We start from the raw sequence: 19,831 nt of genomic DNA on the forward strand, positions 1-19,831 counted from the left end.
CTTGATATAAGAAGAATTGAACAGCTGAGAAGCTTTATATGGTATGAGAAAAAAACGACTTTGCAGGAGCACTTTGTGTCCCTATGGGTCAGGTTTGCTTTGGTTGCCAGCAGTTTGTTTCAGACTCTGCTCTGAGCTCAGTTAAAACCATCTTGCTTTATACCCTCATTCCTCAAAAATGAAAACTAAAGCTGCTTTGGAGAGGACCAGAAAACAACAAACATACATTATATTGTAATCTGATCGTGGAGCGCATATTGAATATTGAAGTGAACTTTTGACATTTAATGTGATACAGTAATAAAGAATTTACAGGCGCTGTTCTCAAGGTTTGCATTTAATTACAATCCATTCCTTTAACATTTGTTGTAACCATGAGTAATTTACAATAGCAACTACAGTATATGAATTATTTTGTCGCTATTTTGTGCACATTTTGCAAAGTATGTGCTTTAAAAAAAGCACGTTTTACCAAAATGTTATTAAGATGTGTTGGTTTTGGAGGGGGAATGGAAACTTGATATACCTGTGTCATTCTCTCACAACAGATAGTTTCTCTGGGCAAGAAACAGATTTGATTGTTAGTACCGAGGCTCCAGACAGTGTTACATACCTGGATCTTGATGAAGGTAATATTTAGCTATGGACTTTTTCTGCATTAACATTTTCTCAGCCGCACCAGACTGCCACAGATTACCAGCCACTGTGTCTGTTCTGCTGAAATATAGCAAACAACTTATTGAATACAAATACAGCAATGCCTTACACAATTTGTATATATATATATATATATATATATATATATATATATATATATATACTGTATCTATATCTAATCTATATTCTTAAACATATTTACATATATATCCATCTCCCCCCTCGCCCGGCTCTAAAGGAGTTTACATCGAGTGGGATGTATATACATGGCAATGTTCAGTCTCATACTTTTTCAGGGTGCTTGATCCGTGCAGGCTGGGTGTGGATATGTAAATAGAATAAGGATGGGCGCCAGGAACTTTTATAGTACAAACAGATTTATTCACAGCCGTTTATAATGCTCATCATACAAAAGGCAGACTTCACTTCAGACATTAACAATGGCAAATAATATGGTCACGCTGTGCTTCTTTTCCTGGTAGCTCTCACTCCTATGCTGGGGAGGTACTGCTGCTTGTTTCCCATAGTAATACTTAGATTGTCAATCTCCTGCATAGTGTAAAAAGTGCCCCATCTTGGGTGGGCCTATGGTGGGAATACACTGTTCTCAGAGATTAGTATCCCGTCACTCTGTATACTGCCTACCTCTCCCATGCATATTGGATTGGCAGTTTACTTGGACCTTCCAGTGTGGCCAATCATATTATGCTCTGAAACTACTACTCTGAGAACTAGCTGCTGAGCATATGTGTACCCGTCCTCCTGAAGAAGAACAATCTTTGGCCATTACTATAGGCACTATCTATATAGGGCACATTCCTTAACCGAAAACAATAAATGGTGACAGGATATCCTTAATAAATCAATCTATATACTTAAACATATTTACAGGACTCGCGGTGAGGCTTCAGTTTGACCTCCTGAGGAACCTATTTCTAGAACATAGCAGGTTCTTTATAACACCCCTCCCCCTGTATGTAATCTGTATGTATGCATCCATCCATCCATCTATTATTGTCATGAATTGATCTAATAACTAATTACAAAGAACATTGTGTTAATACCTATTTAGCATGGTCTTGAACTATTAGGCATTTAGGCAAACAAGCGGTCAAATGTGCATCTGCAGCTCTCCTTTGTAATACAGTAATTAAGTGTTATCTTTCAGAGTATGAGCTGTTTGAAACAACTGTGCCCCCATTGAAAATAATGACAACAAAATCCTCAATCATCACAGAACGGTCGGAAATAAAATCATTCAATTCCAACCTTGTGTCAGAACTTGATGTAGCTGGAAAGAGGCGATTTACTGGTAAGTTTTTTATTTTTTTATTTTCCATTTTATTTGTATATCGACCTCTTTGACATAATTGTATTGTATTGTATGTCTTTATTTATATAGACATAATATTTAGTTAATGCACTGCAACGTTCAGTATGTCTCCTGAATTTGCGCTTTGATAAATGACCCTCTTCCACGCAGCCTTTTTTCCAATCTGCTATTAATTGTAGCACTGAGATGTGGCTGCACTACCTGGATACTTGTGGACATTGTTCATATTTCATAATTGTAGCTCCTATTCAATTTGCTGGGAAGCTATTGCTAAAATGGTTCATGATCTGCTTTACAAAACGTAACACAAAAGACTATGACCTCAAACGCTTAGAAGAGAGAAGGGAGAGCAATGTGGTCCTCTAGAAATTTAGAAACACCCAAGGGTTCAAACAAGGTACGTACAAAAGGGGAGCATAATCTGGCATAAGAGAATTGCTAGAACAAGAGGGCATGCTCTGAAACTGTGTGTGGGAGGTTCAGGGAAAAGGCGAAGAAGTACTTCTTTAAGGAAAGTGTGAAGGATTTAAGGAACAGAGATAGTAGTGGGAAGGAAATTCAAAAATTCCTGGGATAGACACTAGGATATGAAAAAAGTGGGTAGTGGTTGGCACTCTGATATTGACGACCTATATATACTGGCACTAAAAATAGGTAGTAAAGGTAATTCCTAAACACAAGATATACTGTACAAACAACAATAACCTGTCTCACCAAAAAAACCCCAAGGAAAATGTACAGTATGCTCACCAATAATTATTTCTGATGCAGAGTGATTACATTTCAGGTGCAAAAAAACTGTTTTGTTTTTTTTCGACCTGACGAAGGTCAATTCCGAAATGAATTAGTGCTACAGGCTATTGCTGTAGCCACAAAGCTACATTAAATATGAAAACAAAAATGGGCTGTTTTCGAACTATTTGAACTAAATTGAATAAGTAAGCGAAAATGCAATGCCCACTGACTTTTTAATGTTGAGTGAACTTTTGTATTGAATCAAATTTGTTTGCAAACTAAAAGGGTGATATTCCAAGTTCTCTTAGGCCTTTGAAAAATTTGCATTTTTGGTTAGTAGTTTGCTTTTCTCTTGAGTGCTACAGGTTTCTGTATGTATATATTCATCTGTGGGGTTTCGGTTTTACCCTTCTAGCTGTTCTAACACAGGATATTGCTTTTAGTCTTCTGCTGAGTCGGAACGCCGACAATTGTTTTATTGTCTGTGCAAATTGTGCACATCTCTAGTAGTGTATGTACTGTAGTATGCCGTATTGTAGGAAAAATATCACCTGTACCCTTTTTACAGTACTCTATGCTCTATGTATCTTAGTTTGTGCACTCTTAAAGTTTTACCTATATACAACTGGGTACAAGGGCATTTGATCAAATATACAACGTTTAGACAAGCAAGGGGTTGGGGAATCATATCTGAAATTTCCTGCCACTACGTGAATATGTACAGATGTCTCCAATTATCATGCTTTTCCATACTGAACACCCCATGCGTTTTTGTAGCAACCTGTCAGTAATGTCATATTTTATATCGTCTGTTTTGATGAGATAATCGGAGGTATTTCTTCCTCTCTTCAAGGCTATAATTGGGGGTTGAGAACACCATCTGTGAAGTATTGGGCCATAACTTAAATGTTAATGCCAATGTTAATGTACAGTAGTTCTTGTACTGTATTTACTGGCTCTTGCGTATTTAGTGGAAAAATTCAACGTATTCCACTTTTCTCTGAATGTGTTTGTTCTAATTCCCTCGAGACTGCCTTCTCTAGAATTTCATCATCCGAACCCTTTGCTTTGAAGCGATCCTTTAATTCATTTAATTTTGTAACTCATAGGGTTTATCTACTGTGGGAAAAAGTGCCTGTTTGCCATACAGTAGGGTTATGTAATAGGATTTCTTGGAAAACACTATGTACAAAACGTACTGTATTTAACCTCCTTGATGCCTGAGGCTACCACTGCACTGGTGGCCTCAGGCGACAAGGTGGGTTAACATACAACATAAACACCTTACAAATAAAACACAAACATCAAAATATTCCAACAGTACTGTATGTGCAGATATTACTCCTCTAGTAACCAGCTAGTCATGGCTTGACCATGACTATGTGGCCACTTGGGTTTAAATATATGAATTCTTTCTACATTGTAAATATGCATTTTTTTATCGCCTTTTCTTGGTTGGCTAGTGTTATCTTGCCTATGTCTGTAGCAGACTTTATACACATTGGCAAGATCAGCCTAATGCCAGCCTGGGATAGGTGATAAAAATTGCTGATATTTTGGGGTAGTATACTGTATATCTTGCTGTATTGGAGCCTAGTGAATGACATGTGAATAACTAATGTAGTATTAATTACTCATTTGCATGTTTACTTACACATGCCATATTACACATATTGCTGAAAGTAGTGCTAAAGCCCCTTACCACTACTTTACTGCTGGGGATATGGCTTAAGTAAGTACACTGATCAGATCAATATTTTCTTTTAACAACCTTATAATGAATCTAGGCCAAAGTGTGATTCTATCTAGGAGTGCAGAATATCATAATTTTTTTCCATTTACAACCCAAAAAAACCTTTTTAAAGTCACTTCAACTGATAATGAGCTTTTATTTGTTGTGTGTCTTCATTAATATGTGCTGTATACCTTTTGTGTTACCTTTAGCTCCTTATGTGACCTATATCAGTAAAGACCCAAGTGCGCCCTGCTCATTGACGGAGGCACTGGAGCACTTCCAAGTGGAGAACCTGGAGGACCTCATACCCAAAGACCTAACAGATGAAGTATTACCACCACAGAACATATCCTACAATATCACTGTTGTGGCTGTTGAAGGCTGCCATTCCTTCGTCATTCTAGACTGGGCCAAACCCAACCAGGGAGATTACATTACAGGTACAGGGTCATGTATACAGGTTCTGTTAAATATTAACCTTGCTCTTAGCTTGCTTCTACCTTTTTATTATTAAATAGTGGGACTGCACATACCAGCATTTGAAGAAATGCGAGTTTCCAAACCATTACTGAATAACATGGTGCTGAGAATTTGGAATGAGTTTACAGGTATACAGCACAATTGGCCAACTTCAGTCCAAAAGGGCGACCAACAGGTTAGGTTTTAAGGATATCCCTGCATCAGCACAGGTGGTTCAATCAGTGTCTCAATCAATGCTCTGACTGTCAACGACTGAGTCACTGATTGAGCCACCTGTGCTGAAGCAGGAATATCCTTAAAACATGACCTCTTGGTGGCCTTTGAGGACTAGAGTTGTCCACTCCTGGTTTACATTTAGAGATTTAGCATATGTTACTGTATTTCCCCCATTAATGCTAAATAACACACAAAATAAAAAGTTAAATAAAGCACTATTGTCTTCAAGAATACTATTGTTAAAAAACACGCTAGCGTTAACAGCAGTGCTAACATCTGATACAGTACAAGTGTATGCAAACTTTCCAGTAGTTCTAACTAGTTGCATGGAGGATGTAATACAAATGATGGGTAATATTAAGTATTTTAATCAATCTGGTACTTCAGGGGATAACATTGGTTAGAAATTAGGTTAAAAATACAAGAAATTGTGTTTATTATGGGTCAGGACCCTTTCTGTGTGTGCTGATCTACAAAGAGGGCTCAATTGGGGGCTACCACTGATGACCCACTAAAGGTTAAATATGTACAGTTTAGAAGGCTACAGACCATTGCCAGATCCTGGGCTGTCGGCTTCAAAGAAAACTGTATTAATCTTGAATGATCACTTGTGCATCACAGATAGGTGACAAACAGGTCACCACTTACAGAAGTTGGAGGACTTTATTAAAAATGAATATATCATAGGATGACACCTATTTTGAATAATAACAGGTAAATATTTGGCATTGTTGCAATAAGACGAATCAAATCATACCGCACACTGCATGGGTAAGAGGTGCCAAAGACCGCTAACTGTTTTTTCTGCGAAAATAGACATTAGGCTGTCAAATTTTAGATGCAGGTGTGCATGTGAAGTACAGAAAGTGAATCCCTGCGCATCTCCCATTGGGCTAACAATATATGGTGAAAAATATACATTTTCAAGCCCTAAATCTGTATGACAAAGGAGACACTTGGTTGCATCATGACAAGCTTGCAAACCAACGTCATGGTGTAACTCAATAGCAGGTCTCTATGCTAAATGCATAGAGATGCATAGAAATTCTAGTGAATTATCTGAAATATTCCCTGAAGGGATTGATAAATAAAGCATATGCTTCTCTAACTAAGTGCAGTTAAAAACTGGTATGTACCAAGAATGATACTTACATATGTAGTACACAGACAGACTGTTGCAGATGGTGTCTGTATATATTGGAGAAATTAAGATATGAAATCTTTCATATATTTAGTCGGACTTTAAATGTCAAGAAAGGCTGTTCTGAGGTGTCCTTCTAAGTAATATCATTACACAGTGTACATCCTAAGTATCAAATCCAGGTACTTAAGGATTTGCTAATGCACCTATACCAGCCTAGTGGAGATATACAGTAGCTAAGTAACATTGACCTGATCCGGGTTTTCACTTATGATAGACTTCGGTACTTGTTTCTAGTCATCTATATTTGTCTTAAGAGGCTAATCATACCTCACTCTTACCATTTTATTAAGAGTTTTATATATACCCCTAGAGACATTGGTATATTGTTAGGATTTACATAATAATCCTACTCGAGTGGTCTCCTGCAGACAAGACGATCTCTAGCCTGTAGTGCACTTACGCTAGCCACCCAGTAGGTTATACTCCTCTTCCTATATCAACTTAGGAGGAGACATATATACCAATAATTTAATTTGTGGTATATGTGTTTTTTGTTAGTTAGTCCAACTTTATTTTACAATTTTGATACCTATTAAAGATTGATTTTAATTACATCATCATTTCATAACTAGAAGTGCTAGAATAGGGGCCCATTTTTTCCTTGTTCTCTTACAAGGTTTAGTTCATACTCTCAGAATGAGGTTCATGTTTGAAGTTCGGGCTACTTTCGCTAATATGTTAGTAGCACATCCCACAAAGTATTCATTGAATGCATTTGCAATGTCAGTGGGATTTGTCAGAGTAATATCCTCCTTACTGATATTACATGGTTGTTGATGGCTAGAAGGCTGGAATATATTGTTGATGACTTTCCAGAAGTTAACTGGATTTGATGTATTTTGGCAAAGATTGTCAGAGTAATATTGTGCTTTTGAATGTCTTGTTTGCCTTGTGCACATATTCCGCATGCATCTATAGTTCTTAAGATCCTTGGTAGGGCTTGTTACTTTGTTGCTTTTCCACAAGGCATCCCGAAGATGGTAGTCGTATTCTGCATAGTGGAGCATGGGTATCACAGAGTTTTAAGAACTCTGATTGGAAATAGTCAAGTACAGAATCGGGGTTGGGAATTAAGTCGATTCTGTACCAAGGGCAGCTGGTAAGGTCAGCCAGAAATTGTGTTGGGTTCAAGTTTCTAAATATTCTAGTGAGGAGATCTTTTGGGCTTGATTGGGGTGTTTTGATTTTTCTTACACAGTACACTATTGCATGGTCACTGAAAATGTCAGGTAGGATACATGAGGATTGGATTTTTCTGGGACTAAAAGAGAGAATCCGGTCTAGCAAGGAGTGGTTGTGAGATTTCAGGTTTGTCCCTGTGAGTTGGGAAATGAGTTGCGTTAGGTTAAGTGACTTAAGTTGTATCTGGATTTTGTCATTTTTAGGGTCGAGCCAGTTGTAGTTAAAATCCCAAAGAACCAGCAGCTCACTCTTCTCATTCAGTGAGGAAATGGAGCCAAGAAACTGGGTGATATCAGTCAGGGATTGTAGAGGGGCTTTAGGGGGGAGGTAGATGCCAGCACCCAAGATGGGCTTAGAAAAGGGGAGGCAGATTTTGCCAACTAGGATTACTCAAGAGGGTGGGCATGAGGGGCAATTTAGCAGCGTAAATTGTAAAGTGTCTGCAATATAAAATAACACCCCTCCTCCTCTCTTTGACCTATCTTTCCTAGACATAGAGTATCCCTGAATGGCGATATTTGCATTGAGGGTTTTAGGGGTTAGCCATGTTTCTGTGAGAATGATGGCTTTAGTTTTATGCATAAGACACCATGCCCTTAGTTCACCCAGTTTGGGCAATAGGCTCCGGATATTATATGGGAGACAGATAGACCATTTTAGAATTTGGAGGGAGTATTCTCAGATGTATGGGACAGAGTTGAACAGGGAGGGTCTGGGTTACATTCAATATCACCGGTTAAACAGTATAAATAGAAATTGGAGTAGTTGTTTGCAAGTTGTAAATTTGTGATGTTTGCCATTAGAATGAGTAGAGGTTGGTTGGCTGGTTTTCAGAGTTCTTCACTAACATTCAGTAGATAGCTTTTGATTAATCCAGGGTGTATGATGACACTGCGTGTAGGACTTATGGTAACATACTGTATAGGTTTTGCTGTTTGTTTTACCCTTTTATTTTAAGAAACTGTTCTGTATTTAGTATTTATGTATTTAGTGTAACTGTATGTTCTTCTAACAATCTTTTTCTGTAACCTAAGCACTATATATATGTGTGTGTGTGTGTGTGTGTGTGTGTGTGTGTGTGTGTGTGTGTGTGTGTGTGTGTGTGTGTGTGTGTGTGTGTGTGTATATATATATATATATATATGCAAATATAACTGTATGCTCATATATATATATATATATACACACAGTGGCGGCCGCTCTTAGTCTATAGCGGCCGCCTCCGCGGTTATTTTTCAAATGCGTTCAGACGCGGGTTTTTTTTTATCTCCAGCGCCGCAGGTGCTTCCTTTGTTCAGCGCCATTAGCGCTGATTGGAGAAACGGCTGCGCGCGGCCGCAAGATGCAGCTGGCGCACGGCCAATTTCGGCGGGGAAAACAAAAAGCCAAGAAAAAATGCAATTAAGCTTTAGATTAAGCTTAGTGTGTGTGTGTGTGTGTGTATGTGTATATATATATATATATGTATATGTGTGTGTATATATATACATATATATATACACACATATATATATATATATATATATACACACACACACACATATATATATATATATATATATATATATATATATATATATATATATATATGTGTGTGTGTGTGTATGTGTATACACACTGCTCAACCACGTTATAGCATGATCCACTACAACGCAGATCTGATTATAACGCGGTCTGAGTGTGGCTCCCGATTTAGTACGTCTCCCAATTTTTTTTTTAACATCTATTCAATGCTTTATTGCTAATGTACAATACATGACACACAGTACATGACAGAATCAACAATTTATTAATATAGCTGGAAAGGCTTTATATTGCAATGCACTTCTCACAGAACTTCCTGAGTCCATCATGAATAAAAAAAAGACACAGATCAGGACATGAACGTTCCTATGTTTCTGACCAGTTTCAACACACATGTATCATCCTCAGTGGAGGACATTAGTATGTCATGATTAGACATCACTAGATAATATGAATGAGTTAGTAAGGCCAATGTGACCTGCAATTGGAACCAACAACCAATTGCACTTATGATACGCATTAAAAAAGGATTTGCACAATTAAAACACATTGCACCATGAAACACACACACACACACACCATACCCGAGTCCTTTATTTATTATTTATACATTTTCCCATACCGTACCACATAGTTGCAGCCTCCTTGCCTCCACAGTCAGCACCTCACTCCTCAGTGAAGTCTTTCCCAGGGTGCGCCTACAGAGCGGGACCCTCTGCAGAGCAGTCTGCAGTGCTCTGACGTACCTGTTGGGTTTAGGTTTCCCCTGTTGCACACACGCTCACTGCCACCACGGGATTCTGATTGACCAGCGCTAGAAGCAGGTACATTACTAGTGGCCGGTACATAACGAGTTCCTTCTACTTCTGTTTCCAGCATCTAGGTAACCAGTCATGTTGTGTGATCACTCCAGGAGCGATTACATAATGTGGAGGTGGTGGGCTCCGGCATTGTGCAGTGAAAACAACTCTGTGCTTAACATTTAGTCAAGTGATAAACACCCCCCCACCCCCCAGCGGTATCGTCTATTCAGTTTTGATTATTTAGCTCGGCTAACATGGTACAGATAACATTCTGTAAACACACACACACATCAAATAAAACTTTAAGAAGTGATGGTTTCAGTTTTGAATGAACTGTTTGCATTCTTTGACACATTTTATTATAATTTAATAAACAGGGACATGAGACTGCAAATTTTCATTGAGTGGTGACAGCGTATACATATACTTGTAATTGAGTTAAGGGTAAATATTAACTCATTGAAAGTACGGACAGCGTGAGGGGAGAGATTTCTCATTTGAGGGACCTTTGCGGAAGGTGAAAAGTGGGTCAGCCAGGTACATGTATCTGTGTATTAACCCTTGTCCCATATGTAGGTTACGTTGTCACAGGTGTGCCGTTCGTGACAGCAGATAACTAATAAACACATCCCTTACTGTAGACTTTCTGTATTTCAGGATAAAAAGTCTATACTGATAGACATTGGAACCTTCCCTTTTAAGGCTGCAGTTGGTTTCTTTGACAAAAGACTCTTTATACTGGAGCATAATTATGTTGTGGTGACTATGAGACAATAGCTCTGCTGTAATACCAATTCTGCAGTTGCATGACGGTTATTTTTAATTGAACCTATTTTTTTAAATACTCTTCAGAGCTGAGACAGGAAGCTTATTATTATTTTTAACTTCAAGTGCATACATCAAAGTGAGCAAGTGAACTGTGTCAATCAAGGCAAAGCTCGACTTTACAAATGATCATTTAAAACAGGATTTATGGAAGCGTTTGATATACTGTATATGTTCAGCAGGATTCTCCCAATACATCTGCTTGTGGCCACAAGTCAATTTTCTCACATATTTCATACATACTAAATGGCTCAACAGCATACTAGGGTAACCAAGGTCAAAAACAAATATTGTATGCGTGAACTCATTACATAGACAAAAATGCATAGAGGTATTCCTCTAGAGCAGTGATTCCCAACTCCAGTCCTCAGGTCCCCCCGAACAGGTCAGGTTTTAAGGATATCCCTGCTTCAGCACAGGGGGCTCAATAAGTGGTTCAGTCAGAATGATTGACAAGAATGACTGAGCCACCTGCGCTGAAGCAGAAATATCCTTAAAACTTGATCTGTAGAGGGTACTTGAGGACTGGATTTGTGAACCATTGCTCTAGCCTCAGTGATGAGTGTTTCCTACAAACTCAGGGCTTCTGTGCAACTCATGGAGCATAAAATAGTCACATTGTATAGATGTTAATAAACCTGTATTTCTTCTGCCCTATCTGTCAATGGCTTGCACAGTGCATAAACAGTACTATATGTATAATCAACACACAAAATAGATGCCGCAGTCAAATCAGCTCAAAATAGTCAAATAATACACAAAACCAGACGTCAGGGTAGATAATACCCTGTGGCGGTGCTACCGACCCAAAGACAATGAAAACACAGGAAGAGAAAAGAGGGTCAAAAAGGAGCACTCAAAAAATATATGGTGAAAGTAGAACAATGGATTTTATTAGTAATGCCAAGATAAAATAACTAAAACATACCAAAACACATACCACATAATAAATAACTGCTGTAAATGATGGAACTAATGATATCTAAACAAAAAAAAACCCAACCAAAGAAAAACCATATAATAAGGGTCCCAATGAAACAAAACGAAACTAGGGGAAAAGAAAATTCCCCTAGAAATGTAGTAACAATCGGCCGATCATAGGATGGATAGGGACTCAGAAAATAAATGGAAAAACCAAATAACACAGTACTAAATAAAGAATAAGATAATAAATCAAAAAAATAACACTGTGAGCCAAAAACCTACATGCAAAGCAACTAGAAAATAACTAAATGCTGCATAATATAGCACATGAGATAAGAGGCAAAAAGGTACTAACATGGGGACAATTGTAAGATAAACAGCAGTGACCTAGGTAGCTTGAATAATGATTGTAAATAATGTAAACAAAGCCAACAGAGGTATGATGAAGGAGACCCTGAGGATGCTGAGATGTACAGAGGAGTCCTGATGCTGATAACACACTGCGGGCATGTAATAGGTAGGATAGGGAGGAGGTCCAAAGTGGAGCACAACGTGCAGTAAATACAGACCCCCAGCGTTCCAGTCCCAAAACAGAGTAGTAGCCAGCAGCAAGCGTAGGGCGCCCCAGCATCAGTCCGAATTTGTAGTTGAATAACCGCAGACATCACACTGTACAGAGCATGTACGGGTCAGGGGGATGTGGAGGTATGACAACTCAGACGGCCGTTTCGCCGTGAGGCTTCTTCCGGGAGCGTAAAAAAGTGTTATTTTTTTTGATTTATTATCTTATTCTTTATTTAGTACTGTGTTATTTGGTTTTTCCATTTATTTTCTGAGTCCCTATCCATCCTATGATCGGCCGATCGTTACTACATTTCTAAGGGAATTTTCTTTTCCCCTAGTTTTCTTTTGTTTCATTGGGACCCTTATTATATGGTTTTTCTTTGTTTGGGTTTTTTTTTGTTTAGATATCATTAGCTCCATCATTTACAGCAGTTATTTATTATGTGGTATGTGTTTTGGTATGTTTTAGTTATTTTATCTTGGCATTACTAATAAAATCCATTTTTCTACTTTCACCATATATTTTTTGAGTGCTCCTTTTTGACCCTCTTTTCTCTTCCTGTGTTTTCAGTACTATAGGTATGACTATTACTTTATTATCATATTAATCTCATTTAAAAACTGTAATGAGCTCTTCTCTGCATTAGACATTTTCAGCATATAAAACCCTTAAGAATTTCTGTAACTTGGTTGATATACCGCCCTTGTGCTATGCAGAAAGAACGTCTTGGATTTCAACAGAGTTCATAATCTTTTAGTGTGAATAATAGTCTAGGATTTCAAGTCTATGTATTTGAACCAGTAACTGGTAGAGATAAACGTCCTAATTTGCCGATGAATCAAGAAGGATATTGTATGCACAATTCATTACTTGATGAGACGTCTGCACTTTTAAACTTTCTCCTTGCAATAAGTTATTGTATTGCTATTTATTATAGGAAGCGAGGAGTTATCATGCCTCCTTGGTGAATTAAACATAAAAAGCATGAACAAAATCTGGAAAGTTGCCAAAATAAGTCAAATGTTTTCAATTCTCAAAAGAATGTGATCTCTGTAGTTTTAATTTACTCCCATATCCACTTCCAATCGTTTCATTTATGAATGTTATCTACTACTAGCATGGTGGAAAACGTGGGACATTTAAGAGTTCTAATCTTTTAGCGATAGGTGAGTCATTTTGGATAACTGCCAGTCTGTCCATGAAGAATTTGGATGGACTTGAACTGTAATAAATCTATTGATTTTTTCCTAGAAAATGGAACTACATTTACAGAACACTGTATTTATTACAGGATACCCAGAATTGTTATTTTCACTTTATGGGTGCTTTAATATAATTGCTAAGTAGCAGTTGTTTTCAATATTTTAACACATAATAAAGTCCATAAAATTCGGCAATCGTTGTGGTTGTAAAAGGGACCTACACTAAGTTACCTTTTATCCCTTTTACAAACCCCAGGACCACATGCTGCCAATTGACTCCAATTTAACAGTTTGAAGATGATCCAGACTGCTCTTTGTTTCTTTTATACACAAGTTGCCCACGTATTGTATCTGCTAGTGGGAATACCAAACGCTAGGAATAGATCATTGTCAATGCAGTGCCAGGTATGTTGCATTGCCAAGTTTGGGGATATAGTATACAGAGCAGAATCCAGTAACTGATTATTATATACACATATATATATATATATATATATATATATATATATATATATATATATATATATATATATATATATATATATATATATATATATATATATATATATATATATACATACATACATACATACATACATATATACAGTACATATATACATACACATATATACACATATACACACACATATATATATATATATATACATATATATATAATCAAAGGCTCATTACCAGGCAGACCAGAGAATCCAGGGAATGCAAAGTAGGCACAGCAAGGAAGAGACAGCACACTTGTTAGCAAAAAAAATTGTATTAGTGAAGCAGGCACAAAACACCAACTAATACAATTCTTTTTGCTAACAAGTGTGCTGTCTCTTCCTTGCTGTGCCTACTTTGGATTCCCTGGATTCTCTGGTCTGCCTGGTAAGGAGCCTTTGATTATATTCATTCATATGGGACTAAGCACCTGTCTTCATCTGTATTTGTGTGCCATCTGCTCTGTTACCTACATATATATATATACATATATATATATATATATATATACATATATATATACACATACATATATATATATATACACACACACACACACACACACACACACACACACACACACACACACACACACACACACACACACACTTTGAATTCTATGGTTTTACATATCAGGACATAATAATCATCTGTTCCTTAGCAGGTCTTAAAATTAGGGAAATACAGCCTTAGATGAACAACAACACATGACATATTACACCGTGTCATGATTTATTTAACAAAAATAAAGCGAAAATGGAGAAGCCATGTGTGAAAAACTTGATTGTTGGTTATCTGAGGTTGTATTTACCTAAATTTAAAACCTGCTAAGGAACAGATGATTGTTATTATGTCCTGATACGTAAAACCATAGAATTCAAAGAGGGTGTACTTTCTTTTTTTTTTTTTTTTTGCGTGTGCGTGCGCGTGCGCATATATATATATTTAATCAGTTACTGGATTCTGCTCTGTATAGTATATCCCCAAACTTGGCAATGCAACATACCTGGCACTGCATTGACAATGATCGATTCCTAGCGTTTGGTATTCCCACTAGCAGATACAATACGTGGGCAACTTGTGTATAAAAGAAACAAAGAGCAGTGTGGATCATCTTAAAACTGTTACGTTGGAGTTAATTGGCAGCATGTGGTCCTGGGGTTTGCAATTATATATATATATATATATATATATATATATATATATATATATATATATATATATATATATAATAAACAAAGACGCAAAAAAAATCGCTATATATAAGAAAAAGAGAGCATAATATGAATGGAAACAGTGTCCGATATCTTGGAGATGAGTACTCAAGTAGCCAAAAGTTTAGGCATGTAGGACACATAAGTTGCTCTCCTTCCTGCTGGTCTGTATGGCGGTCTGCTCCTCTCCACGTGGAACGCTGAGATTCTGCGACCGATCCATCTGCAGCTGATTTCCAGTACTCCTGAGTTGCTTCTCCAGTCTCGCGAGATAGCGAGCATGACGTCACTGGACTTATATCCGTGCCGGAGCGACAGGCAAATAGGTACAGTAATAGGTATATTACCTATTAATAGGTACAGTATAATAGGTAAGTGAAGCTAATTGAGGTGTGTCTAGGGTGTAACACGTATTTTAAGAAGGAGCCCGGTATGTGGACCTCTTACCACTAATCTGTTAATGATTAAAACAGTTTAGTTGGGTAGGTACTCAGTGTGGCACTTTGTTGAAGTTTATAAAGTAACCACACTGGTACTAAATATTGAACACAATGACGCTACTGACCAACAAAGCCACCAGAATACCAAGAAGTGATCTCTTTGAATACAGGCAGAAAGAGGCAAGGGACAAAGTACCTTTGGTGGTAACATATAACCCACACTTAGAAGCTCTATGCGAGATCGCCAGGGGACTACAACCCATTCTCCAGGAAGATACAAGACTGCAACAGGTCTTCCCTGAAACACCCTTATTATCATACAGACAACCTGATAATCTCAAGAAAATTATGGTAGGAGTAAAGTATTCAATAGTACAACTGAATGCGGGACAAGACCATGCCAGAACACAAGATGCAAAACCTGCGCAATGCTCCACATAGCAGGCACAATACAAATACCACACAGGAATCTGGAGTACAAAATCAGAGGAAGGTTCACCTGTTCCTCCAGCAATGTCGTGTACCTCATTGTGTGCATGAAATGCCATGGGGGCTGCTACTACATAGGTTGATGGGACAGTAGAAACATCGATATCCAAGCAAGGGTTCGGCATCGGGGAGTCAGTTGTGCTCCGCCTCAGCGTAGGAGCAGCAGCAGCGCGGGAGTGGCCTCCGCACGAGGAGCGGGAACGGCCCATGGTACCGGTCACAGCAAAGGGAGAAGGCAGACCTGACTAGGCACACCGCAGGGCAGCGCTGGCAAACCAGCGCTTCAGCACAGGAGTCCAAAACAGGCCTCTGCGAGGAGAGAGAGCAGCAGACCTCAGGACTCAGAAGGCAGACCTCTGCTATGGGAAAAGGCAGCAGGTCACAGGAACCAGGAATAGGGAACAGAAACCAGATCTAGGAACAATAATACATGAACAGGCCGGCCAAACAGGTAGCTTGTGGCAAATACAGTTACATCCTATGAGAAAGGACTATGCTCGGCACTGAGACAGTGTGAGAGAATAGTATAGGAAAGGCCAGCGGGCCAATCACAGGAGAGAGGTGTGAGGGCATTCCTCCAAAGAGAGAGCACTGAGGCAGGACTGCAGTAATTACCAGCACAGGTGGATGTGAGGGGAGGTTGTCTGTAAACAGCACAGTTCTGTTATGAAATGGTTTCCACCAAACCCGGGAATGAATTCCTTACAAAAGGTGGCCATACTCAAAGGTAATCTTAGAACACCGAAAGAGAGATGGTTGCATGAATGCAAATTAATGCAACTGTCCGGGACACTTAGTGGTGGCCTGAACCGTGACCGCAGTCTTATGAGTCACTACCCTGACATAAGAGAACTCTCTTCCCATGAGTGCTAAAGGCCATGTCTATACATACTGCGCTATATGAATGCACACACTGCTGTCTCTTACACATTTTAATGTACAATGTAATCTATCCCTATATACCAATAGGGATTACATAGTATCTACACACACTAATAGTAATGCTATACTCTCTTAAATTTCTACACCTACCCACACCATTGGTATACACTCCCACTCCACACACCCCTTTTGTAAAGCACTGAATACACTGTGGATGCTTTATAAATGTATACACACACACACACACACACACACACACACACACACACACACACACACACACACACACACACACACACACACACACACACACACTTTCATCACTAGCATTCAGGGACCATTTAACAGCTTAAGTCATAAATCATATACTGCACAGGGGGAGGGATAGGCTTCATTCACAGATAAACATTGTATCTTGGAATGTAAGTAAAACCCTCTCTTGCTTTATCCATTGTAACACCGCTGGAAGAAGAGATCAGTGTATCTCGAAAGCTCGCACAAATAAAAGCATATCGTTAGCCACAGAACGATATCGTCTATTCATTTTTGATTATTAAGCTCGGCTAACACAGTACAGATATATATATATATATATATATATATATATATATATATATATATATATATATATATAACGGCAATAGCCGTGTTAGTCCAGTTGCGATAGTGCAGAATAAATTAGTTCATCAGCATTAGATAATACCTTTTTTATTTGGACTAACAATTTATGTCATAGGACAAGCTTTCGAGAGTTTTCCTCTCTTCCTCATGTCAAGCAATACTGATATACAAAGGTTTCTGTGACTTAGACAGGGATTGTAAAAAAAAAAGGAGGAATAAAGAACAGAGAGGCACTGGAAGGGTGTTAAAACAGAGATAAGAAAGGTGAAAATTAGGCATGGGTGGCGGGGGGGGGGGGCTGTACATCCACAGCAGCACAGAGGGGGAAGAGGATGCTGGGGGGGGGGGGGAGGTATAGGATGGCACAATAGCAGGGAGGACCATTACAACAAATTATGATAGTGTGTGAGAAACCCCATGTCTGCATTAAGTCCACTTGTTTTTGTGTCAAAGAGTCTTATCATTCTGAGCTCAAATGTTTTCCGTTCTTGGGTGCGTTTGAACATTCCATTGAGGATTTTGATTTTTAAATCATTTATGGAATGATCTGGTTGTGAGAAATAATATCCCACATGTGAGCAGTATCTTCCTTCTTTGTGATGGAGTATAGAGTGTCTGTGCATATTCATCTGCATTGTAGGTTTTGGCTGGTTTCCCCAATGTAGCATCCTTGGTCACATTTGTTGCACTGAATCATATATACCACATTCCTGGATGTGCAGCTGTATGATCCTTTAACATTGAGTGTTCCATGGTTGTGACTGGCTGTGGGATCTTGGCATATATGTTTGCAGAGTTTGCAGCGTGTGTTGTTGCACAGTTTTGTGCCATTATCAGTGTCTTTAAGTTCGTTGTGAAGTTTTCTGTTGACTAATTTCTGTTTGAGGGTTGGTGGTTGCCGGAACGCAAGAATGGGAGGTTTGGGGAAGATTTCTTTTAATGTCACATCCTCTTCCAGCATGGGTTGAAGATCTTTGATTATTTTTCGTTTTCCCTCTAGGGTAGATTTGTGTGAGGCCACTGGTGGTATGCTTGTTGTAGGTTCTCTCTGTCTGTATTGTAGCAGGTGTTCTCGTGGGGCTTTTAGTGCAGATATAATAGTTTTGGCAATGGTCTTAGGTTTGTATCCCTTCTGTCTGAATGATTCGGTCCATAGCATCTCCCACTCTCACGGCAACTTGCCTGCTTGCAGTGTGATTGTGACAACTCTAATACAGAGTGCTTTTCCTGGTAATGTACAGGTTAATAAAAGCTTCAATCAGACTTAGAACTTTGCAACTAATTTTGACAGATTTATTATAAATCATTCTTCCTGGCAATGCACAGGTTATTAAGAATTTATATTAGTGTAGGGACCCTTGAGGTGTGGCCTGCCGTGCAGTGGCTCAGGGGCTTACAACAATTTGGCCAAAATGTTAAACTAAAAGACCATTTTATTTCATAGATATCAATACATGTATATTTTGGCACTGTACCATGTATAAAGTTTTGCTGGATGTGCATTGAGCTCTGTCTGTGTTTCATGTCCGTCTCTGGTTTTAAATGTATATTGCCATGCTCAGTAGCACTCCTCTGTGACACTTATACGCTTATATATATGTTTTGGTTATTTTGGGGGTTCAACATGAGCTTGTGGGTGTTCTATATGTGTTACAACACTCCGGTAAGTCAGAAAAGCGATGATTTTATTGGAAACAAAATGACACTAAACTGGACCTTTCTCAAGGTGGTGCACCAGTTCAGCAAACAGCGATGCATTTGCTTAAATGGGCTCCATGTGTATGGATTTTCCAGGCAAAAGGTGACACGTGTGCTCATTTGCATGTCATTTCCCAGAATACCTTGCTGTAGTGGGAGTACTGTATGCTAGGTGATAATGGTTGAAAGGCAGGGTTGCAGACCTGTCTAATATATATATATATATATATATATATATATATATATATATATATATATATATATATATATATATATATATATATATATATATATATATATATATATATATATATATATATATATATATACACACACACACATTGACACACACATTGACACACACATTGACACACACATTGACACACACATTGACACACACATTGACACACACACACACACACACACACACACACACACACACACACACACACACACACACACACACACACACACACGTCGACAAATCACCAAAAAATCTACTCGCCGAACAAAAAAAACCTACTCGCCACCTAGTACCACACGTGTGCTGCTTGGGCCAATAGGAGCTCGCCACTATGTTAAATCCACTCGCCCGGGGCTTGCA

General features: G+C 38.4%; 1 protein-coding gene across 2 annotated transcripts in view; it reads left to right on the forward strand.

The window, feature by feature from the left end:
- The window catches only part of FNDC1 (fibronectin type III domain containing 1), a 192,895-nt gene that overhangs the window by 149,975 nt on the left and 23,089 nt on the right, over positions 1-19,831 (forward strand). For both annotated transcript variants that reach the window (XM_075597092.1, XM_075597091.1), the window contains exons 12-14: positions 549-629; positions 1,826-1,969; positions 4,670-4,900. In XM_075597092.1, the coding sequence (XP_075453207.1) occupies positions 549-629; positions 1,826-1,969; positions 4,670-4,900 (456 nt within the window). The remainder of the gene's footprint in view (positions 1-548; positions 630-1,825; positions 1,970-4,669; positions 4,901-19,831) is intronic.

This window comes from Ascaphus truei, chromosome 4, assembly GCF_040206685.1.
Source record: "Ascaphus truei isolate aAscTru1 chromosome 4, aAscTru1.hap1, whole genome shotgun sequence".
NCBI lineage: Eukaryota > Metazoa > Chordata > Amphibia > Anura > Ascaphidae > Ascaphus > Ascaphus truei.